Consider the following 25,993-nt stretch of genomic DNA (forward strand, 5'->3'; position numbering starts at 1 on the left):
TCATTATATGAAATAACTAATTATTTTTATGATCTTTTTTGTGATTATTTTGCAAAAAAAATGAGAATTCCATTATAATATTGAATTTCACTTTAGTCTCAAAACCTTTGGCCACCATTTAATATATACTGTAGGAACCAGGCTGGGAAGAATGTGCTGCAGGTTAGGGTGATAAATGATGCAGATGGAAATCAAGCGGAATATCTTGATACGGTAAATGAAGTAGTTTGAGGAGCAAATGAATGAAGAAAATAAGAGAGAGAAAGTTGGGAATAATAAGTTCCTTGGGAATGGTGAATCAGGAAGCGTGGTAAGGTTGAAGTGAAGACGGATACAAAGAGGACGAAGAACGAAAAGATTGTTGGTCCTGATGATGTACCAATACAAGCACAGAGATGTTTTGAGAGAAGGTTGTATAGTTTTTAACCACAATGTTTAACAAGATCTTTGGAAGCGAGACAGTGGAGAAGAAGTGTACTGGTAGTAGATTTTCAAGAATAAAGGAGATAGAGACATAATGTTGATCAGCCACACCGTATCGGAAAGAGAAGTGTAATCTAGGCTGAGGGTACAAGTGATGAGCAGTATGGTTTCATGGCAGGAAGGAACATTACAGATGTTTTGTTGCTTTGAGAGTGTAAATTGAGAATATAGGGGACAACAGAAGGAGTTGTGGATTTAGAGAAGTCGTATGACAGAGGCCTAAATGAGGACGTCGGGAGTGGTAGAGTAAATATGTGAGGGTGGTGCAGGATAATTACGAGGACAGTGTGACAGTGGTGAGGTGTGATGGGGGAGTGACAGAGTGGTTCATGTAGAAATGGGATGGCGTCAAGGATCTAATATTACCACCTTGTTCTTGTGGTGATGGACCACAATGGTGATGGACGAGATCACAAGTTTCCCTGTATATGGATGGCATAGGATGAGACACAGAGTCCATGTGCGTAAAATAAGGCGAAGAATGGTTGAAGAATGCAGTTGCAAGGAAATGTTGGTCAATGTGGAGGAGTTTAATTATTTGGGATCAAATGTCCAAAGTATTACCCTGATTTATAGGGTAGAGAAGTGAAAAAGAGAGTGCAGGCCGGGTGGAGAAAAGCATCAGAAGTGATTTGTGATAGACGTGTATCTGTAATGGTGAAGGAGAATGTTTACAGGAAGGTAATGAGACCAGCTGTGTTGTACGGCACTGACGAAAAGACAGGAGGCGGAGCTGGAGACGGTAGAGGTAATGATGCTGCCTTTGTGTTGTGGAAAGTTGAGGATGGACAAATTGAAGACATAGTGAGAGATGAGTTTGTGTAACTGACCAACAAAACTATTTATCTTGTTATGATGTTTTTTTTCCATGCTTATGTTTTTTTCATGAGTAGTGCCTTTTTTTTAAACATTTTTTTTTACTTTGTACTCCCAGTGCTTTATTTTGTGTTGATCCTGTCCAGGTTCTGTCCATTCATTTCTCTCATCTAAAGATTGTGTATCGATGATGTGAGAGTCCAAGCGCTAGGTAAAGTGCTCTCCAGAACATCCCAAAGATTCTCAACAGGGTTAAGGTCTGGACTCTGTGGTGGCCAATCCATGTGTGAAAACGATTCCTCATGCGTCTTCATGCTTGTACGGTAGGCACTAGGCGTGATGGATGCTTCACTTCCTCCTCCTCTCTTCTTACCCTGATGGACTCATCACCCTGGAACATGGGAAATCTGGACTCATCAGACCACATGACGTTTTTCCAATGCTCCACAGTCCATTCTTTATGCTCCCCAGCAGACCGAAGCCTTTGTTCCTGATTAGCCTCACTGATATGGTATTCTTAAGACTACACATGTTCTTTAGTCCCAATCCCTTGTTCTCTTTACATTGTGTGTAAATGCTCTTATTTTCACTTTTAAACATAACTGTGAGTTTTACTGTTGTTGTTTTTTTACACTTAGTTTTTACTAAGAATTTAAATGATCTCCCATTACACACATTCAACAACAGATTCTGATCATTTTAATCTATACATATTTCATCCTTACATTTACATTTAAGCATTTAGCAGACGCTTTTATCCAGAGCAACTTACATTTTTATGTCATTACACATCTGAGCAGTTGAGGGTTAAGGGCCTTGCTCAAGGGCCCAACAGTGGCAACTTGGTGGCAACCTGGGATCTTCCGAACCGTAGTCCAATGCCTTAACCACTGAGTTACCCCTGGCCCTTATTTCCATAACCTTCTTTTGGGGAGATTAATTCACTTGAACCATTGTTAAAAGCACCATACAAATGAAATGAATTGAATTAAATGGAATTCAAGATAATTTTCTGACCACATTTCCATCTTAAAGATGATGGTTCACCACTACGATCCGTCCAGATTTTAATAATGCATTTTACAGATCTTAAGACAATTGTGAAAGTTTCTCCGTAGTTGTTTTTATTTCTTGATGCAGGACGATAATTTGATTCTTCTAAAACAGAGTAACATCTTTGCCATGACCAAGTGGTGGCCATCCAACATCAAAATTTTCGTTGGTATAGAAAAGACACAGACACAGTTTCTGTTTTTTATCCAGCTGTATTTACTCAGTGCAACTTTTAACATAAAAGATATAACACCAACATGTCAGAAAAAAAAATAGAAAGAAAATACAGAACACAATCACCGATTTGCAGAAGGTTTAATCACCTTATCAGTGGCACACAAAGCTTTGCAGATCTAGACTTTGCAGTATTTGCCCACTCTTCTTTGCAGAACTGCTCAGGTTGGGTTGATTTAATGGTGACTGTTTGTAGACTGTCGTCCTCTAGTGATTCCACGGATGTTCAGTGGCGTTCTGGGCTCAGAGTGGGACATTCAAGGACATTCTTCTTTTTCTCCCTCACCCACTGTGTGCTTAGTTTTGCTTACCCTTGGGGTCATTGTTGTGTTGGAAGGTAAATCTACCCTGGCAGAGGGCAGCAGATTTTTTTTTAAGAATTTGACAGTATTTTATCCCATACAGTTTTCCTTCTTTCCTACTGCTTTCCACTGCTTCAGTCTCCCATAGCAGGACGTTAACAGGATTAAGGTCTGGACTCTGTGGTGGCCAATCCATGTGTGAAAACGATTCCTCATGCTCCTTCATGCTTGTACGGTAGGCACTAGGCGTGATGGATGCATCACTTCATCCTCCTCTCTTCTTACCCTGATGGACTCATCACCCTGGAACATGGGAAATCTGGACTCATCAGACCACATGATGTTTTTCCAATGCTCCACAGTCCATTCTTTATGCTCCCCAGCAGACGTTAACATCTCCATGCTTTACTGTAGGAATGGTGTTATTTGGAGGATGAGGTGTAATGGATTTCCACCAGAAATATAATTTGCCAACATATATCAATGGAAGACCCTAAACTAGTTGCTTAGTTGAATTTAATTAGTTTTTGTCCAGGCCATGCGTATGCAAATGTCTGACTGTGGCTGTAATGTGAGCTTCACCCTGCTGGAATCCCTCCCCTTCTGCCTTCCCATTTATTTCCCATTAAACATGTGCCAATCAAACAAGGATCTATCAGGAACTGTCCTCCCAGGATGCAGAAAGTCATATATTTTCTTTATGGTCAAGAGCATAAGTGCAGTACTGTCAGCTGAGAATCGCAGGCAATGGGCCTATGATTATTTATTTATTTTTAATATAGATAGCTTTATAAGATAGGCAGTCCTAGTAAGCGTGGCTGCTCCATGAGTCCCTACCTACCTACCCTGGATGAATTCACTGCCTAGGTGAAAGGTACATTCATTAATAAGTAGGTGCATGCTCAGCTATAGAATCAGTTTTTCCCTTTGGGACCAGAGCTTGAGACCTCTCAGGAAGTAAACATCAGCACAAATCACTGAGATACATTGTGTGTTTGAATGCTAAGCTGTTTTGTTATTGTTTTTGTTTTTTAAATCCCAGATTTGTCTGAGAAGAAGAGTGATTTGCGAGTGTGTGACAAATCCACATGTCGCTTCGGTGGAATCTGCAGGGACAGTAGTGCCGACCCGAAATGTGTTTGCCAGTTTCAGGTAACTTTTCATGTTTCATGCCTTTTACATGTACAGTTAGGACAGATTATTCAACTTTTAAAGGAAACTCCACATTCACACTCAAGCATTTTCCAAAACGAGTTTCGCCAAGCAAACCCACAGAGTGCACAAAGAGACTGAGTGTAATTAACACAAAACTTAAGCTACACACTTAAAATAATGTATTTCAAATGTGGTGTCTGACTTTTACAACAGTGTCATGAAAAATACATCCCTGTGTGCGGATCGACCGGGGACACCTATCAGAATGAGTGCTACCTGAAACAAGCAGCCTGCACACAGCAACATCACATCTCTCTAGTCTCTCCTGGACCCTGTGATCCTGGTGAGTCCTAACACAAACACTTGCGCTTTTCAATTAATCATGTAATGGTTTCATTTAATTAAGATAAATAAATGATCACATTAATTCGGTTATGCATCTTAAGATAAGTGATCACTGTAGGACTTTTTAAGATTCACTTGTATTTGGCCAGACCTGTTGATTATAGTTAATCATAGTTAATTATATAATAACCCCCCGCTTATAATAATCATTCTAAACACTTAATTCTTGGACCCCCAGCGATACCTGCAGGTGGCTACCTGTAGGGTGTAAGCTGTCTTAACACACTCCTTAACCGTCTTAACCACAGAACAATAATTAAACCATACGTCAAAATACTTGTGAAATTTTATCACAACAGCACAATACTAGCTGTGCGAAACGTGCGCTGAAAGCTGGTCGGCTGAAGGTTGGGATATTTTGTAGGTAAATCTGAGTGGATATGCTTGGTTAGAGTTCAGAACGTCCTGCGACTGGTGTCTTTGCTGTCTCAAGTGTTTTTCAAGGTGGCATTCTACAAGATAATGCAGTACACAAAGCAGCAGGGGCTGATGCATGCAAAGTGTATTTTTTGGCTCTATGCTATGTGTCTTGCTATAAACAGTATATTATTATATGCATGTGTGTATATGCAGAAAAATGTGATCTGATCTTCATCTAAGTCAAGAGTTGATCTCTTCTGTCTTTATTGAGAACAACCATAAAAACCCAAAAAGTACATCAAAGAATCATCAATGAGGTAAAGAAACCACCCAGAGTGACAGCCCAAGGTTTAAAGGCATTATAGGAACTGGCTAACATCTGTGTTCATGATTCTACATTACGTAAAACATTGAAGAAGGAGGCTGTTCATGGCAGAACTTCACAATGGGGCCACTACTTACTTAAAAAGAACATTGATGCACACATGAAGTTTGCAAAGGAGCGCAGTGACACTCCACTCCAGATCTCAATCCAATAGAGATGCTATGGAATGACATGAAGAGAGCCATACATATGGGGGGGTCAACCAGTTTTTAATGCTGAGGTCATTTTGAATGGAGCTCCTGATTGGACATCTGATTCACCCACTCACCGTCTATACCACAGTGCACGGGGTCACAGGGGGCCTGGAGCCTGTCCCAGGAGAGTGCATAACGCAGGGTACACCCTGGACGGGGTGCTAACCACTAAGCCACCATGACACTATGACATTTGCTTTAGCTATCAGAAAAAAAGAAGAGCTAGACAATTACTAGAATGGAGTGTGGAGCAGAAAATTTGGCAGAAAAAATAAGATTCAATCTATGCAATCCTAAACAATCAGTAAAACCCCACACCATTTTAATGGTTAAAAGGGTATTTTAAATAGTTTTTAAGACTCCAAAACCTGTTAGAAATGCAGTTAAAGTAGTCAGATCGGACTGTAAGCATTAGTGCTATTATATAGGTTAATGCCCAGAATACCCAAAAATCAAGCTTAATTGAAACAATAGTCTAAATTTGATTCACAGCTCTAATAATAATGATGATGATGATGAAGATAATGATGATGATGATTACGATGTTTTAAAGCAATTTAATTATTGCCCATTCTTTAGATTGATGACAGAATTGTAAGAATACTATTCCATACAAATTCCAAAAACAAATTATCAAATGTTGCAGATTATGCAAATTACCAAATAAAAAAACTAAGTCTGTGGGGCTGATTCAGTTACACTTAGCTCTCTTGGTGGACATTTTTATGATCCGCTTAAAAGTCTTAACTGTAAGATTAACACTAAACTTCTTCCTGTTGGGTGATTTTAAGGGGTTTTTTTGCCTGAAAAGGTGCACAGGAATTTCTGTGTGCTCTTAATGGCTCCTTAACAAACGATATTTTTACAAATGGAAAAAAAATGAATTTAATAAAGTAATAAAACCTAAAAAAATCATCAATTGAAATCTTGTTTGTTAGTGAACTTCATGGTAAAGTTGTCTATTTAAAATACATATAAAGTTGTATTTATCTATTAACGCATTTGTATTGTGCATGTAAGAGAGTACAGAACGCTGCTAACCCTAACTGTTTTCTTTCGTTCGCAGATAGCAGCTCAGGGTCTGGGGATGGAGGTAAGAAAAATGAATTTTATTATTTATTTTATTTTTTCTCTCTAATCTTTTAGTTTCATTGATAAAGCCTTCTTGTTTATGCCTAAAATCTAAGCTACTGTCAGAAGCATACCCAGAAAAATATGTAGTGGGTGGTGTGGCCAGAAATGTAAATTATGGTACAGTTTCACATTCTTACAGTATCAGTGTGTTTATTAGAGACCAGATGTGCCTGCGACTAGCGAATTGCACACACATCAGCGCGTTTAAAAACATTTACAGGGTCATCTGTTGAATTTTGACATGAACTAATGTTTTTTACAAGGTTGATTGTTTATTTTATTTTTTATGATATAAGGTCGGTTTTTATTTAAATTTCGAATTTGCATATTCTTACTTCCCATTGTGATGAAACAAAGCCTGTATGTGACCTCAAGCTCGGCCAAATACACCTGTGAAAACCACATAAAAATTCCTTCAGTAGTTTTCACGTGATGCGTGCACAAACAAACAGACAGACAACAATTCCAAAAACCACCTTGATGTGTTATATTACTCATTTTGCGTCCCCTCCAAATGATTTTTTTTTTCAAATATCTTTAATGTACAGACATACCAACTGTACAGTTTTATTATATGTTTAAATAGTTAGCGGGAAATATATAAAAATTCAAAATATTCACTCACTCACTCATCTTCTATACCGCTTTATCCTGTATTCAGGGTCGCGGGGGGCTGGAGCCTATCCCATGGGGTTTAGGGCATGAGGCAGGGTACACCCTGGACAGGTGCCAATCCATGACAGGGCAAATTTGAAATATTGCATTATAAAAACATTCTGTTATGTACTGTGTGGTCTTCAAATTCAAATTCAAATTTTATTTGTCACATACACAGTCATACGACTGTCAGTGACCTTAAAAAGAAAATAAAAACTATATATAAGGAATAAATATTAATAAAAAGAAATACGAAAGAAAATAAATGTAACTAGTAAAATAAACAAATGTTTTTTTTCTTCTTAATGCCAGGGTTACCCTCAGCAGACTTTTTATGTTTTGTACGAAGTGTCTTACTTCTTGGCTTCTGTTCATGTCCGGTATTGAGTTCTGGTGTTCTCATCTGCACTCTAATTGTTTTGAACTCAAGCTTGTTTTCCTCAGTTGCAAAAGACTGTTTTACCGTGTTGTTGCATCTGTTTTCTTACTGCTTTATTACCTGTTTCTTTCTCTGAACTTTCACAGTTTTCCTTGTTATCTGGTTTTGGTCATGTTTTTTCACATGATGTTATTCTTGCAAACTATTTATTTAATTTTTTTAACAATTAGGAACAAAACATAAGTCTTGTGCAACATAGTGTATCAGTCATTCCGCTCCTTAGATTAAGGGGTCGCCACAGCAGACTATATGATTTGTATACAACTTAGCACAAGTTTTAACACCAAATGCCCTACCAGACGCTAACCTCCCATTTTAGGGTTAAACTCGGAGTGGAACCGTGTCATGTAAATTCAATCAAACCTGGAGGAGAGAAACGCATTTTCCCAATAATGAAATTGAAGATAATCCGTCCCAGCCACTCAAAAATAGTACCAACATTACCAGTGTCCAACACTATAATTATATTTTTGCACATTGAAATATTTTACTAATATATACTAAAATATATATTTTTTATTTTTTTCATATTATACTTTATTTGCATGTCTTTTCTAAATGTTGTGATTACAACATTTAGAAAAGACATGCAAATAAAGTAAAATATGAATTAAATAGACTTAAACTGCACTTAACCTTAATTTTTCATTCCTCTTGCCACTGCTTTAAAAACCAAACTGAAAGTGGCTTCCTTTTCTTCCTTGCTACCGTCCATGTTAATGTTCTTAGTACCCATGGTGCTGTGTCTTGACTAAAGCACAAAAAAAAAAAAAAAACACAGACAAAAAAAAAACCTGGACTTGTTTCCCTGGACTTGTATGCATTTTCTTCATGCAGCATTTCCTAGGTTAAAGTAATTACTGCAGTCGGTGAAAAGTTCTTATTTGGTAGCGGAGAAAAGAAATTCAGTATAAAGCTAGAGAGAGATGCACAAAATAATATTTTTTTTCTATTTTCTATCAGATGCTGTGTTTTTGTGAAATATTATTTGTACTTTGCTGCATAAATGGTTGTTGTTTACATAATAAATCAAACTCTTGCACCAAACATGGTAAAATATGATGAAACATGGACGGAATGCATAGAAATGAATTACACACACATTCATCCTGGAGGAATCCCACATGAGCATGGGAGAGTTTGCAAAACCCCTTACAACTTAGTTAAGGACTGATCCCGGGATAGAACAGAGATTTGATATTGGCACTAAGTTTATTATTTTTGTTTTTCCCTGAATATTTGATAAAGTCAGTGAAATAAATTCTGGTAGTTGTACTGGGGTAATGGATTTTCTTAGGGCTTTCCCCCCCCCCAAAATATCCATAAAAAAAAATTTCACTATTAGTCTTATATAGTTATATATACCCTAAATATATAATTCAGCCTACAGTCTGTATCGTATACTTTTAATTTACAAATATTTAAAATATGTATTTAGCTTTTACATGGATTCATGATCCCGAAGTGTATTTCTGTAGAGCAAACCTGGAGTTAACTGTGCCTGTATAAGGACTCGCTGCCTAGTAAAAGTCAGTATGGGGGAAATAAGAAGGTTTGCTCTACAGAACTACACTTCGGGTCAGTACTTTTATTTGCCTAGTTACAAAACCGCAAAAAGATAAAAACAGAAAAAAAATCAATTTGAAGGTCATAACTACTTTAGATAAAGAAAAAGACTGAGAAACAGGGCTTAGGCTGAGATGCAAACATATGGATTTCCACATTGAAGATGATGGAATAACTTTTTGAAATAAGGAAAATGTTATATTACTGTAAATAGTGAGTTGTTTTTCAGAGCAGAAAAAGGTACACTTACTCCCTTCGTTTTCAACTGGAAAAAATTAATTATGACTGGAATGCTATTTTAAACGTATCCCAAGTTGTCACGTGTCCAGTTGACTGACAGCAGCAGTCGTGAACGATTGAACGGGATATGAGAAGGAGATTTTGGTTAAAACATTATAGGACATACACACCACATAGTCTGTACGTATCAGATCTGTTTGCCACCTGAATGGAGTAAAATACTACATTGTATTTATTTATGAATACATAACAATAACAGTATGCATATTCATACCGATGGAGTACAATGTAGCTTTAACTACTGGAGCTGCGTAATTTTCTCCATTTATTTGAATTCACCTGGCTGAAGACAAGACAAAAGTCCAACTCAATAGCACTAATATTTGATCTTTGATGTATCTCATGCATTTATATTTCTTACAGGTTTTTAAGTATGAAAAAAATTGAGTAAATTGCCAAATTGAGTAAATTGCACAGAAATTACAATTTGTAAAATAAGTATTTTTAAGCGAAAATGTTTGAGGAAAAGGTTGAAAAGTGGATTGTATGAGTTATACTTATTTATTGGCAAGTTACCAACACGATTTGCCAATTCAGTTTATGAAATTATATTTAAAAAAAATTACAGCTTTATTTTAATTATGAAAAAGTGCAACTGTGTAAACAAAAACTTTTGGCCAACTTTTAAGTACAGATCATTTCTGAATTTAATACGGTTTTAATTTGGCCTCTGTTGCATTGAACTAAATTTTTTATTGGCCCTACAATTGCAGTCCATAAGCTATAAGAAAGGACGTCCATTGCCATCTTTATGGATTGTGTGTAATAACATCCCTTGTAATCTTGTCATGATCTTCAGGTTGTCTGTATGGAGTCATTAAATATTAGAAGCTGCTTGCGTAGGTACTGTGGTGAAAGACCATTTAGTGGAGTCTACAGGGAAAATAATATGATCAGTGGTGTCAAAAGGTCTGCGCTAAGGTTAATAATTGTAAAATGCATGTGAAATTTTATTGAGAGCCACTCACTCACACATCGTCTATAGCGCTTTATCCTGTGTCTCAGGAGACTTGAGGCGGGTTACACACTGGACGGGGTGCAAATCCATCGCAGAGCACATACACACTGGCTTACACACTAAAGGCAATTTTGGAAAGCTAATTAGCCTAATCTGCATGTCTTTGGAGAGTGGGAGAAAACCCACAAAGCACAGGGAGAATACGTTAATTCCATGCACACAGACCCGAGGTGGGAATCGAACTCAGACCGTGGAGGTATAAGGTGACAGCGCTAACCACTGTGCCACCGTGCCACCTATTTGGAAGACATGGATTAACCTACAAATCAATTCATGTTTTTGTAGCTTTTACCAATCACTGCATGTGTCTGGTATATCTAATGATCTATATGACTTTGAGAATTTAGTATATAAAAAAAACTATAGATCCTGACATCAGCTCTGGAGCTAGAACAGGGAGCTTAAAAATAAAGATCAGCAAATCTGTAGGCTCATATAGATATCCAGCAGAAGTGTTTTTCCCCCGAACTGCACTGATGCTCTTATCAGTCTTACATCCTAGTATGCATCAAAAAGGTATTACAGTAAAATTTAAGAAAAACCGTATGGAATGCAACTTGCATCACTCAGTCTCTTTTAAGCACAGATGCTAAAATTCTCGCAAAAATCCTGACTCATAGAATGGAGACAATCCACCTGTCAGTCATCACACATTACAAAATGGGATTTTAAAACATCATTATGATTTTGTAAAACATTTGATGGCTTTTAAATGAATTATGAATATTTTATGTGGACCCACTATTCCCAAACCCAAGAAATCATTGTGTCATTCAGTGCGTAAAATGTGTTCGATCAGATGATTTAGGATTTTCTTTTTGCACATTAAAAAAAATTAGTTCTGGACCCAAATTCATATCATGAATTAGGGTTTTGTTTTCCGTCCCAATGACCACTGTATTCACCAAAAAATTTCACCAAAGAGAGAGTTTTTTGAGATCAGACATGGCACAAGTTAAGGACCCATGTCCCCTTTTCAGCCTTGAGAGGATCTGATAAAATTCAAAGGGATATATTTAATTATGTCATCATATGTAGGTGATACATAATATCTGTTGCTCTATAGATAATATATCTGTTTCAGCATCAAGCCTTTTCTAACTATTGGAGAAGCTCAAGGAATTTGTAGACATTCAGGCTATAATGTCAATCATCAGAAGGGTGAATTAAATGGTAATTGGCACTGCCCTTTTAAGAGATCTTATCTCCTCAGTCCCTTTTAGGATTAACCACAAGAAATTCAGATATCTGCGGGTATGTATTACCCATAAATTTAAAGATCTTTTTAAAACCAGTAATCAGCATCCGCTGCATCAGAAACTAAGACTTTGAATGCTGGGGCACTTTATCGTTTTCATTAGGTGGGATGATCAATACAATAAGGACCTGGTCTGTATCCATCTTGTGTATGTCTTTTAAGGCCCGCTTAATCTTTTTAACTACATCTTTTCTTAACTTAAACAGTCAAATCTTAATCTTTATCTAGAATAAAAGGCAACCTTGGGTGTGATGGCATTAACTACTGTAACTTCTTATGTTCATCAGTAATAATTTTGGATCAGTGCTATGTTGGCTAAAATATGATTCATCTGGTAATGATGGAGAAGGCATCCACCCAAACCCCCTCCCTAACCACATTACAAATAGTAGCTTAGGAAACACGGATGCCTCTCTAAGTCTAATTTCACATCAAACCTTGTCGTACACACTTATGATTTGGCATCAATTCAGGTTAGACTTCTCCCTTAATGGCCTTTCACTTGCAGCCCGAGTATCAAAGAATCAGCCGTTAAATCCCACTTTGATTGACATGAATAAAGTAATGTATTTCCTCATTATACAAACCATATATGGATGACAACTTTGCATCACTTGAACAGACAGATGAATGAGTTGATATTCCCAATTCACACTTCTATAGATATTTGCAAATCAGAATCTGGCTCCAGTCCTGCCTGCCTTACCCAATGCCTTCTGGGTTCAGCGATTAAGCTGCAATTAGATGCTAAAGGTATTATAGGCGAAATCTTTTTTCCTCCTCAGCATTAGTAGGCAGGGAGAATTGGATACCTTGAAAAGTAACTTTGAAGATGATATTGGAAATAATTGTGGTCTAAGGCAATTCAAAGCATGCACACGCCATCAATACTGTATGTCTAAAACATTATTCATTTTTATGTGATTCACCGTCTTAATAGGTCTAATGTTAAATTGACAAAATTAAAAAAAGATTATGGGTTGTATTCATAAAAAAAAAGAATTCTAGGAAAAATTTTAGTTTTTCAAAAATTCCCCTGAACAAGAAAAAGTAAAAAAATACTAGCAAAGTATAAGATCCTACTCTTAAAAAAAAGAGCTTGCAATGCAAAAGTATTAAGAAATAATTTTAAGAGGTTTAGGAGTTTCTTAAGCAAGTAAAAATGGCAGGTTTTGGTTTGTATCTAGCAAACATGGAAGCAAGTCCTTGTTTGCTAGATACAACGCCAACACTTAAATAGACAACAATCACAGTAAGTGAAAAAAGCTGAGATATTTTTCCCCAGTTGCAAAAATTATCAGCATGGTAAAAAAGGAAAGGAAAAGGTTCATTGTAATTAAGAGCATTGTGTAGTGATGAACAGGTCATGCATTATTCATTCCCTTACTGCCGCACTAAGAGAGACAACCCGACCCACCCTAACACCCGCCCGTCGACCCGGGGAAAAAAACAGGATGTACTTAATTAACACTAGACTGATAAATGTGACCGAGGACTGCACTGATGGCAGACAGTGAGGGAGCGAGGGAGAACTGTACAACTGAGTCCCCTGCTCACAGAAACAGGGCAATCTAATAAATATAGCAAATGAAAAATGAAAACAATAAACAAATTGTTCCAGACTTATGACAAAACATAAGAGTTTTTGTGTCCCGGCGGGGTGTAAACAAAAGCTACAGGTGCCATTCTTTCTGTATCTATGTCTGTCCAGCCAGATTATTCGGTCACAGCATCACACAAGCAGATCAACACAGGGTCGAAATTATACATACAAGATATATACATTCTTAGGGTTTTTTCTTTCAGTCTCCTATAGATTAGGACATGTGCTCAAAACAACTAAACATTAAGTGTTATTTACCTTCATTTAAATTGTTCCAGTACGTCTGTTCACTTAATGATTGGATCATCTGCCCCGTTTTGAAAAGAAGTCTCCTGACAAAAAGTCATACCACCCACTACTACGACTAATCTTTTTTTTTAGCCTTATTGACCAAGTGCTTGATATGAATACCTACTTAAGGTTGTGTGTTTCCTAATGTTTTGTAGATGACGAAGGATCTGGTACAGATTCAAGCAAGAAACTCACTAAATGTAGCAACTGCAAATACGGTGCTGAATGTGATGAGGATTCAGAGGATGAGGACTCGTAAGTATCTGAATTATTTATAAGGGATTCTGTGTCTTTTTCAGTAAAATATTCACCTTCATTAGTCCATATAAAATATTTTCATCCAGTTATTGTATTTATTTATTTGTTGTATTTTTTATGTTTTATTATTAATCTTGAAGAAATGTCTATTTTGTAAAGTATATTGTACTATGGTACTTTTGTGGTCTATATTTTTGCATTGAGAAATGCATTTCTAGTGATGATGGGAGCTTCGGTAGTTTTGCCTTTGTGGCAAATGTTAACTTTTTGGAAAAAACAAAATCACATTTGTTTATAACATTGTGTACCTCCATTTTCTATTTGATAAATTATGGATTATATAGATTATTATATAAGATTTAATGCATGCAGATAATGGATCAGGATGGGATCAGGTTAGGCTTGTGATGGACTCGGCTCAAATGTTAGACAGATTTATAATGCTCATGTCAGAAATAATGGCTGGTGCTCTCTGTTCTGAACCCATGTGGTAAAATGTTGCTAGACTGGATTACGTTATAGTATCTGGCAGAAAGAGGAGATACGTACTGTATGTGCAAGTCACAAACTGTCATTAACAAAAACTTCAAACACAAGGTTGAATATTCATATACACTTTGGGAAACACAAAGACTTAGACAATAGGGCAGAGGTGTACATTGGAAACACTGGTAGACGTCATTACCATAGGTCGCTTAATATTGAAAAACCCTCACAATTTGGCTCATGTCACAGTTGATCATATCCTTATGCTTGCCCATTTTGCTTACCCATTTCACCGTTGGGAGCGGCGTAACGAAAGAGGATACTCAGAGGACTATCCGCTCCATCCGCTCGTGTGAGCCTTGAGAAATTGGGGAATAGAGGATGAGGAAATCTTAAATTCTGGTGAAACTTGAACACAACAATAATTTTTTTACAAGAGTTGGTTAGTGTTGTTTGTTTCATTCCAATCTCTTAATCCCAGTGCGCTTTCTTCAGGTGTGGCAGTGGTTGTATTACTGAATGAGAATGATTTGGAAATGAACTGAAGAATTGTGTCTTCTGTTGGGATTATCAGGTCCAGAAACAAAGATTTATACACTAACAGTTTTCTATTGTTTGCCAGGTGTTCATGTAAAATTGACTGCAGTGGGCATAATGAGAATCCAGTGTGTGGTACAGATGGAAACTCCTACAACAACCCTTGCCTTGTACGGGAAGCTTCATGTCTGAAACAGGAACAGATTGATGTTAAACATCTAGGAAGATGCCCAGGTAGGATCATGGTTGATGGCCTAGTTATGATGTCACAGCATTAATACACACTGTAAAGCCAAAGATGCAGCCTTTTTTCTGGGACTGAATCTACTGAAACTTTGCTTGCTTTATATTATAAACTAGCGCAAGTACTCTGCGTTGACAGGAAAAGGACTTTTTGGTTTTCCAAACCAAAATTTAAGGTTGGAATAAATCTGTTACAATTTATTTCCAACCTTTATTCCTTCCTTACAGTATAAGGTGTACAGTTTTGTTACCAGATCCCACGCCCTTGCTTCCACAGTTCGTATGACAATTACTGTAAATGTCAATGACAATCTGACAGCTGTTGTAATAACTTACACAAAAAAAAAAAAAAAAAACGTTTCATACATTAAAGGACCTGAAAGCAGCCACGGAAAAATGTCAGTCTGGCTGTTTCTCAGTCCGTGTGTCTGTCTGTATGTCCGTATGTCTGTCTATACAGTCAGATTTTTTTTTTTTTTGTGTAAGTTATTACAACAGCTGTCAGATTGTCATTGACATTTACAGTAATTGTCATACAGTATTATAAGTGGCGTTGATAATACAATTATTGAATACATTCCTTGGCCTGAGGGCACTGGTGGCTCAGTGGTAGGTGTCTCGTCTGCCATGCGGAAGGCCTGGGTTCGATTCCCAGCCAGTGCCCAAAAACCCCAGCCACTGGATGCAGTGCCGGTCCCAAGCCCGGATAAAATGGGAGGGTTGCGTCAGGAACGGCATCCGGCGTAAAACCTGTGCAAAGTTGTAGTGCGGACTGGATATTCCGCTGTGGCGACCCCTTGCCGGGAGCAGCTGAAAGACCAACAACAACATTCCTTGGCCTCTCCAAATCAGTCCTACTATGTAATGCACTTGTACAGTAGATGCAGTTCTCATGCAGACAGATGCTGCTAAAATAACAAAGACCTCTTCAATATCAGCACTCCAAAATTAATGGGAAACATTGGAATGTGTGTCATTTTTCTAAGTAATTCTTTATTTAAATAAATACATACATACAAATAAAAAATTACACAAATAAAAAATTAATACAATTCACAAATTCGCCCTTAAATTCACGAATGAGGTGTAAAGCTTTTAAAGGATTTTCAGCCCATGCCAAACGAGAAGCCCCATCAAATATCAAACACCACACTGTAACCCAGTTTTAAACTGCGTCTGTGAGTCTCTGTGTACTGTAAATGTACTACTGCATGACATTATATGAATTATAACATGCTTGACATAATGTTAGGCTAATAATTATAAACCAGAGAAAACACAAACTCTGATGGCTCAAAGACCTGAACATAACATTCCTTTTCCAGGCAGAATATTTTTTACAACATTAAAATTTGCTTGCAACACATATTTACAGTTTGTAATAATGCTAAATGTTTTTAGGATTTTTTAAACAATAGTTTCTCTTGTTTTAGATAAGGGAAAGAAAATTGATGATGGATTGCCTTACAAGCCTGATCTTTTTGGTAAACAAATTCAATTTTTCTAAATTCTGTTGTTTCAGTTTTTGTTGGGAGTGATTTTAATAAAAGTAAGAACTGGTCAACAACTAGTAAAATAAATATTCTTTTTATCTTTGAATGATTCTACATTATATACAAAGTGAAATGTGTCATTTTAAAAAGAAAACTCTAAATGTTATAGGCACAGCAGATCCAGGAGAAGGGAAAGGATACGGCTGGATGCCAGTTCCCTGCACAGACGACAACTTTTGTGTTCATGGCCACTGTGAATACAAATTTGGACATTCCTCTTGTCGGTAGGCGTTTTGTTCAGATTTTGGATTTAACTTTGCTAAGATGTCCTGATCCAGTTACATCAAAACATACAGTATAATATTGCTTGTGTCTGTCTGTGTGTCTGTCAAACGTCAGATCTTTATTGTATGACCCTCTTTTATTTCAGGTGCGATTCTGGGTACACAGGACCACGGTGTGAGGAAGTTGCTGATTTTAACATACTGTATGTGGTGCCCAGCGGTCAGAAACTGCACTACGTACTCATAGCTGCTATAATCGGAGCAGTGCAGATAGCCGTCATTGTGGCCGTCGTTATGTGCATCACCAGGTTAGTGACCCCTGAAAAGCTCATCATACGCATCATAGTCAAGGCCTGCAACATAATCTGTGTTATTCATTTGTTTTTATATACTGAATATAAAAAACAAACAAGAAAAACACTTCTTTTTTTTTAGAATTTGTTTGCAAAACCTAAAGGTAATATAATATAATATAATTTTGGAAACAAATATTAAAGAAACAAGTGGTTCCCTTTCAGTCGATTCACTTGGTACGACACATAACCCATGGGATATCACACCCTCTCTCAGGATGGCTGAAGTCACCTGCATTCGTTCCGCAAAAGCAGTCAAACCCGTGCTGATGTAGGTGTAGCCCCGCCTATATACTGTAAGCCATCGACACCACGGTTGACTCTCAGTTCTTACGTTCTTCACTTCGCTGTGAACACCTTCTCCGTAGAGTTTTCTAGGTGCTGCTAGTCAACGCTACATTTTACATTATAAGACTGAACGTAAAATCAGCGTAACTGTTCCGGTTGGTGTTAGCGACAACAGCCTCATATGGTGAGTCGTCTACCCGCAGAGCGCTGACTTGAAGTTCACTGTCAGTTAGAGCATTAGCGACATCTCAGTCTGGTTGGCTTCTGTTTAGCCATGCTAACGGTGCTAGCTAGTATGAGCATGGAAGCTAATGTGGTAAAGAAGAAGTCTGCTGTTCGCCCCCGTCCTCAGAAGTGCGGCTTCTCTTTTGAACGAGAAGGACCAGCACGAAGCGTGCCCGAATTCTCCATGCTAGGAGAGCACTAGCTCAGCCCGAGTCATGTGCGCTTTGTCGCCAGCTTCGTCTGTGTCTGCTGACGAGGGGTTTCGGCAGAAGTCCCCGCTCTTAGCTGGGCAGACCAAATGGAGTATTCCGAGGGGTCAGAGGACCATGAGCTCTCCTACAGCGCTGGTCAGCAACCTCTGTTCCCTGAGGAAGAGGAATGAGGTACAACACATGGCTGGCCCACCTCTCAGCTTAGCTTGGTGAAGAGCGGCTGTCGAACTGAGTCAACTGTGGTGACGATGGCTTGTAGGTAGAGGCACAAAGTACACCTACGTCACAACGGGTTTGACTGCCTTTACGGAGTGAATATAGGTGACTTCAGATATCACATACTTGTACCTCATTCTCTCACTTAGGGAACAAAGGTTATAGTCATAACCATTCCTTTAAAAAAAAAAACTATTTTTGGCTTTACATCAAAAAATGAACTAATGAATGATACTCTACCTGGATTGGGCTAAAACAGTATTACAATTTTATTTCGATATTTGGCAGACGCACTTATCCAGAGGGACTTAAATAAATGCTTTAAAGTTTTTATCCTGAAATATATCGTTACACTGGTTCACTAGGTGACTAACTGTATTATTGTATTATTTTCATCTGTTTAAAATTTGCAATGGATTAAATCAAGTGAAAGGTGAATAATCTAAAGCACGTCCCATAAGTGGCAAATAATCTCCCCTGCAAAATTTCTCCCAACAGGAAATGCCCTAAGAATAACCGAGGACGTCGACAAAAGCAAAACTTGGGTCATTTCTCATCAGACACCTCGTCCAGGATGATGTAGCCTGTTTTATTTGATTTTTTTTTTTTTTTTTGCTTTTATATCTTTTGTACCATGTGGATTGCATTTTAGAGTACCTTTTGTTTTTATTTGACGCTTATCTGTGGACGATATGTTTATTTTCGGTGCCTTATTGTTCATTTCCTTCTGGACATTTAAGGAGCTTGTTGACAGTACGAACCACTGCCAACTAAACCACGAAAGCCAGCTTTTCTTTGTCTACATTTTCCCCCCGTTACTTATTTTTATTACGTGTTTGTGAAATGATTTTGGTACAGATGCTGTACACTTTGTTCACTGAATGTGTTTATTTTGGTGAGCGCAGCTGAACACCAAATGGAGTTGGTTATGTATGACAAAGCGGCAGCAGTTTTTAAAAGGTAATTCCAGACAATTGAATGCAGTGTGGATGGATGACTAGTTAATGTTGCAATGTTAAAATGTGTGTAGATTTTAATTTGTAATTTTATTGGTGGCGTCCTTGATAAAATTATCCTTAATTTAACTCTAGACACTGCATATCGCATGAAACTGTGTCAAGTGATGTAGATATTAAATAAATTGTCTTCTGACTTGTCTATTGTCGTGTGTATCAGCTCAGGTCCACGAAGGCAGATATTTTACCCGATCCAGGACTTCATAGCCTGTAATTTCAGTGGAAGCCTTCCTACCAAAATATTTGCTTCTAGCACCCGTGGAGATCTTAAACAGTTGATAAGTTGATAACAACAAAGTTGATAAACATTTTGCACAGGAGTTATTACTGTTAGTGACCCCTGAGTTTAATATGTGCACCCTTGCTCAACACACTGTATATGGCCAGGATTTGTTGTTTTACTACGTAAATTTTGAAGTAGGTCGCTTCAAACATACCATGCACCAGGGTTTGACCCAGCCTTGGCTCTCGCTTTGGCAGAAAGTGTTTGTGGCAGGGTGTTTGTGCATCATTTGTGCATGCTTGTGGATGCAAAATAAAGTTTTTTTTTTTGGTTTAAACTTTTTTTTTTTAATTCAAACAAACAGTTTGTTTGTGCATGATTTGTATACAGAAATTAAAAGTTTGTGTTCATTCTGTTTTTAACCCGCCTCCCAAAAAAACCCCACCACCCCCAGCTGTATTACAGGCCAGTAGACTACATTTATAATTTTAAAATAAATTGAACTTCAGACTAAAAGGAAAGTCGGACCAACACTCAGATACTGTGGTTGGGAGTTAACCTACTGCTGCATGAAATTGTACAGAAAATGGCCTTAGTGCGCTGCGCATGCTTCACAATTACAATCCACAAAAGTGAATGTTTTCTCCATTCTGCATGTTACCAGTTTGCCGCTTACTAATTTGTGTCGATTACTTGATCTATAACGTAATGGGTCAGCCAGAAAAATGTCCAATACTAACAAGCTGAAAGTTGGCATATCATCATCCATCATAGCAGAGTCGATATACTTTGGTCAATACGTTGATTCCCATCCCGTGCTTGTATACTGGGACTTATTCCGCTCGCCTTAACTCCGCTTGCATGTAACTGTATGGTCCAATGTCTTAGTACAATTCCCTGATCATGTCGGGGCAATTTTTTAACCTTTTTGCCAGTTTCAATAGTTTTAATAATTTTTCCAATGCTCGCTGCACTGCCGCTACAAATCCAGGGGAGTTCAGCCTTAGTTTAGAAACCCTGCACTGCACGGCTTACTGTGAGTAACGGAAGTGTTACCTGGATGCATTACATTGCAACTTAACGTGAAGAAAAGTGACTATAATAGTTACACTGTTAGTAGCTTAGATGGATTTATCTCTACTGTATGTGCTCACAGTTCCATCCTGTTGCCTTTGCACTTGCTTTCACACCACTCTGCACAACTCTCCCCCGGGCCTCGTATACTCTACTAATTATAGAGTAATTACGATCTAATTTATAGTAGTACTTTAATTTGAATCCGAATGCGGTTTTAAAGAAATTTAGTCACCCTCGCCTTCAATGTTTTTATCAGAGTGTGACAGGATAACTGTTGGGAAGGAAGATTTACACAGGTGAGTCCATTTTTATTCTTATCAGCCGCTTACATCAAGGAGTTCCCATAGTGGACCATCCAATCCACATAGTGGATACCATTCCTCACTCAGTTCCCTCTCATTGTATCGGGGCCTGGGGTCGCCATCCAGTGGCTGGGTTAGGGAATTCACTGGGAATTGAACCCTGGCCTTCTGGGTGGGATGTGAGAAGATTACCACTGAGCCACCAGTACCCAGGTCTTTATTCTTGTACTTGTGAATTTAAACATTGATCAGTACACCCCAACAAACACTGTGAAACAAAGGGGAGAGAAAAGTCAGGTGCATGTATCTGTCAGCCTTCCATCCCCAGTACCAGATCTGGTGACCTCTTATTAGTGAACTCAGTCCACAGACTGGTGTTATTCAAATAATTAAGAACAAACCTATGTAAATAGGTTTAACACATCTCCAGAACCAACTTCAGAACTTGTCCTACTTCCCTTTTGGTCTTGGGCTGTCTCTGGGAAGGAGTCTACATTAATGAGCACAGCAAGGCCTCCCCAGCCAATGCTACGATCCCCATCCCTCTTTCTGCTCAATCAGGACACTTTCACTACTATAACTGCTACCATGAGTGGGGTTAACTGCCATGAGTGGGGTTAATTTAGCAGCAAGGGGTAATTAGAATGCCAACAGACCAGACCAGCCCAGACTTTCTCACCACACCACACAAAGACAGGAGAGGAGGACGCAGAAGTTGGGAAAACAGAAGTGGAAGGGACACCTGAATGCCTTCTGCACAGATGAGGGTACACGTTTGAATTGTTAACATACTTTTAAAATGTGAAAAACCTTTCCACATGCACAATGTGACAAGTACACAAAGGATTATTGGGATGTAGGAAAACAACTTCTTACTGAGACTAATCAGGGAATAAAGGCTTACTTTAGCTAGCGAGCAAACATACATAGGTGGCACGGTGGTGTAGTGGATAGCACTGTAGCCTTGCACCTTAAGGGACTGGGATTGATTCCCATCATGGGGTCTGTGCACATGGAGTTTGCATGTTCTCCCCATGCTTAGTGGGTTTCCTTCGGGTACTCCAGTTTCACAGTCCAATGACATGCAAATTAGGCTAATTGGTGCTCCCAAATGTGTGAATGAGTGTATGTGTGTGTGCGCCCTGTGAAGGATTGGCACCCTGTTCAGGGAGTAACCCACCTCGGGCCGTACGTCTCCTGGGACAGGTTCCAGGAAACACTGTATACAGTATAAAGCGGTATAGATAATAAATGAGTGAGTGAGAGCCCACATACATGTGTGCAAATAAAAAAGGGAAAACACTAATTACAATCGATTTCTTTCGGGGTTTTTTTTTTTTCCATCAGACACAATCTTATTTTATTCTATTTTTTTCATGAAGAGCATGGGGTATTTCGTGTGATATAACTGCTGTAACCTTCTGTAGTTCTGTTAAACCGTTAAACAGCACCTTTTCCTAAAAGCAGGGTTAATCTGTCACCCTGGGCTTTTAGAGATGCTTTGGGGCACTGAGAGTGGAAAGGAATTGTGTCTGTTTTTTTAGTTCAGAAATGTAACAATGTAAAAACTAAAATTGTGAAATTTCTTCTACTACAAAACGATTATATTATATTCATTGCATGCTCACAGACAAAAATCAACTGGTCCCGGGGCCAAGTGTGCCTGTAAACGGTATGTTTGTATGTTTAGGATCATTGTCCTGTTGTAGAAGCCATCCTCTTTTCAGCCTTTTTACAGATGGTGTGATGTTTGCTTCCAGAATTTGCTGGTATTTAGTGGAATCCATTCTTCCCTCCACCCATGCAATGTTTCCTGTGCCACTGGCTGCAACACAACCCCAAAGCATGATACTGTAGATCCACCCTCATGCTTAAAAGTTGGCAAGGTGTTCTTTTCATGAAATGCTGCTCCTTTTTTTTCTCCAAACATGCCTTTGCTGATTGTGGCTAAAGAGTTTTATTTTAACTTCATCAGTCCACAGCACTTGTTTAAAAAAATGCATCAGGCTTCTGTAGATGTTCTGTTGCATACTTTTGATGTTGGATTTCATGATGGGGACGCAGGTAAGGTTTTCTTCTGCTGACTCTTCCATGAAGGTCTTGTTGAACGGTGCACCACCACTCCTGAGTCTGCTAAATCTTCCTGCAGGTTTTTTGCAGTCACATGGGGGTTTTGATTTGTCATTCTGACCAGCACACGAGCAGTTCTCTCCAAAAGTTTTATTCGTCATCCAGATCTCATCTTGACTTCCACAGTTCCCCTGAACTGCCATCTCTTAATTACATTTCTCACTGTGGAAACTGCACGCTGACAACGCTTTGCTATCTTCTTGTAGCCTTCTCCTGCATTGTGGGCATCAATAACTTTCATTTTCAGAGTCTTGCACAGCTGCTTAGAGGAACCCATGGTTGTTGAGTGTCCGTAAGTGGGTGCACAAAGTTTGTCGAGTCAAAGTATTTGTAAAGCTTTAAAATTGGCATTTACTAATGACAGCTGTTGCCATGCATCAGATCTAGTGAGCTGATTAAAGTCTGAAACCTTGTAAAAAAACAAAACTCTGAAACTCTGGAACTCTTAGGGTGCCCAAACTTTTGCACACCTCTTAGAGGGGAAAAAAACGACAACCTTGAGATCAAACCAATTACAGCATAACAGTCAATCATTCATTGTGAGCAAGTGAGCATTTTATATTTATGAGATTAAACTTGTCTCGGCTCGGTACAATTGATTGACAGTTTAAATGTAAAGGAAAAACAGTAAAACGTTTTTTTTTTCTCCCCCATTTGAATGAATCACTCTTTCTGCATAGTAATAATAAAATACTATCCTTGCTCCGGAATTCACAGACCTGGTTATTTTGAATGGAAATTATAACAAATTTCTACAATCTATTTTATTTGTTTTTATATTCAGCATAAAGTGTCACTGTGAACTAAACTGCATGGGGTTTGTCCTCTTATCAATCTAAAATGTCTCTTATAAAATACATCAAAATAACCAACTGTTTCAATAAAGTTGACATATTCAGTAAACATAAAGTTATTAAATAAAAAAATCTTAAAGTGATATCATTGCATTTCTATTTTGAGCAAAGAATATGAATAAGTATTATTTTTATAATAATAATAATAACTATTATTATTAATAAATTTTTTTTGGTGTCAAATAATAATATATGTATCAAGGTAACACCACTCAGGCATAACGTTAATCTCTCTTATTACAAATGCATCTGGGCTGGCTCGTGTAGTCCGATCCTATAGAAGATCTTCTGTAGCTGAAATTGCTGAAAAACATAATGCTAACTCCGATAGAGACGGTATTCCCTGATGGTAGTAGCCTTTTGGAGCAGGATAATACACCCTTGCACATTGCAAAAATGGTTTGAGAATGGTCTGAGGAGTATGACAAAGAGTTCAAGATCTTAACATTACCAAGATCGCAGTGGTCGACAAACAAGTTTGATTCTTTAAAAACTTAAGAGATCTGCTGTTTATATCATGGTTCCAGATACAAGCACACATCTTGAGACTTTTCAAAACTGCTGATCTGCTGGGATTTTCACACACAACCATCTCTAGGGTATACAGAAAACTTTAGCATTTTATCGACAGAAAATGGTTTGAAAAAGAGAAAATATGCAGTTAGGAGCAGTATTCTGGGGGGAAAAAAACCTTTTTGATGCCAGGGGTCAGAGGAGGATGACCAGACCGGTTTGAGCTGTTAGAAACTCAACAGTAATTCAAATAAATTCTTGTTACAACTGAGTTTTGCTGAAGAGCATCCTTGAGCACCTTTGGGGTGTAGTGGAAAGGGAGATTTGCATTGGATGTGTTTATTAAGTTTGTTTGTATACTTGCATTTGCACAGGCCAATATTATTTGATAGTTTATATTCTCATTCTTACTATGTAATACCTAAAAATAACATTATTAGTGAATCCTGAAAGGGGAACATCTGATGTGGTGAGGGGAACAAATCTGCACTTGTTTCACTTCCAGTCGACCAGGAACCAGTTGTTGTCTGACACATGCACTATGTAAAAATAAAAGTTGTAAAATAGGTCCTCCTGGACTGTGTAAAAATAAAGATTTAGAATAGGTCCTCATAAGGTTAATAATAGGCTGCAGTTGGTGATGTATTTTTAGACATTTGGACAGCCTCTTGGCATGAAACAGGGTCACAATTCCTTCCCTTGGGCAGGAATATCTTCTCTTGGCTGCAATGAGATTCAATTTCAAAGTAAGCACTGATTACCTTGCTTAGTCTTTTTTTGGTCATTTTTTGTATAATTATATCAAAAGTTGCTGCGCTGTTCAAGCAAACACTGAAGGCACAAAAGGTTAATAGCTATTTTCTGTGATTTTTTTGTCCTCCAGCAAGAATCATGGTCTAGAACTGCTTTTTTTATGCTAATAAGCCACCGTTTAAAGTGTCATATTGAATAAATGCACCATCCTTATTGGCCTTCACCATGCCAATGGAATAATTATTTAATGATAAAAACTTCAAAATCGGTTGTAGATTGTCAATGACAAAAGTCAGGGCAATACATCCCACCAATCTGTGGCACATATGGATGAAAACCAGCAAATCTTAAACACAATGAGTTCTATTTTACACAACGATTGCTCATCCTTGCAATATCCTGCAATCCAATATCCTAAGATTCCTGACAGCCTAAGCCTTGACTGGAAGCACCATCATTCCATTGACGAAACATCAGACCTTGAAAGATACAAAAGATGATCAGTCAAGTCAAGTTCTGTGACAAGGGAAAAATGCAAAGTATCAGTAACGCGAAGACATTGCAAGCTCTGAAAATCAATGCTCAGGAAAGAGATGCAATCAATATTCTGCTGATAAAGCAAAAGGATGAAAAGGCAAGACATCACTTTGGCCCTTAAATGTCCACTGGGCATTCAGGCATGGAGGGGGTGCTAGTGGGACATCAAACTGCAGTGGAGAGCCCTCTAAAGGTTTGGTGGGGTTTAATCAACCTGTTCTTTAATGTTTCATTTCATTTTAAGCCCAACTGACAACGCTCTGATATAAGCCAACCTGGCAAAACTTTTTATCGTCTCGGAAAATACATGAGTAGTGGAACATCCCAGTACAGACCTGAC

The 25,993-nt window shown here is 38.1% G+C and overlaps 1 protein-coding gene across 1 annotated transcript in view; it reads left to right on the plus strand.

The window, feature by feature from the left end:
* The window catches only part of tmeff1b (transmembrane protein with EGF-like and two follistatin-like domains 1b), a 29,094-nt gene extending 9,694 nt beyond the window's left edge, over nucleotides 1-19,400 (plus strand). Inside the window, exons 2-10 of the mRNA XM_053494727.1 lie at nucleotides 3,931-4,040; nucleotides 4,257-4,386; nucleotides 6,454-6,480; nucleotides 13,809-13,908; nucleotides 15,020-15,168; nucleotides 16,611-16,661; nucleotides 16,840-16,954; nucleotides 17,101-17,262; nucleotides 18,747-19,400. Coding sequence (XP_053350702.1) covers nucleotides 3,931-4,040; nucleotides 4,257-4,386; nucleotides 6,454-6,480; nucleotides 13,809-13,908; nucleotides 15,020-15,168; nucleotides 16,611-16,661; nucleotides 16,840-16,954; nucleotides 17,101-17,262; nucleotides 18,747-18,831 — 929 coding nt within the window. The 3' untranslated portion in view covers nucleotides 18,832-19,400. The remainder of the gene's footprint in view (nucleotides 1-3,930; nucleotides 4,041-4,256; nucleotides 4,387-6,453; nucleotides 6,481-13,808; nucleotides 13,909-15,019; nucleotides 15,169-16,610; nucleotides 16,662-16,839; nucleotides 16,955-17,100; nucleotides 17,263-18,746) is intronic.
* Nucleotides 19,401-25,993: the final 6,593 nt, after the last annotated feature.

This window comes from Clarias gariepinus, chromosome 4 (genome assembly GCF_024256425.1).
Source record: "Clarias gariepinus isolate MV-2021 ecotype Netherlands chromosome 4, CGAR_prim_01v2, whole genome shotgun sequence".
Lineage (NCBI taxonomy): Eukaryota > Metazoa > Chordata > Actinopteri > Siluriformes > Clariidae > Clarias > Clarias gariepinus.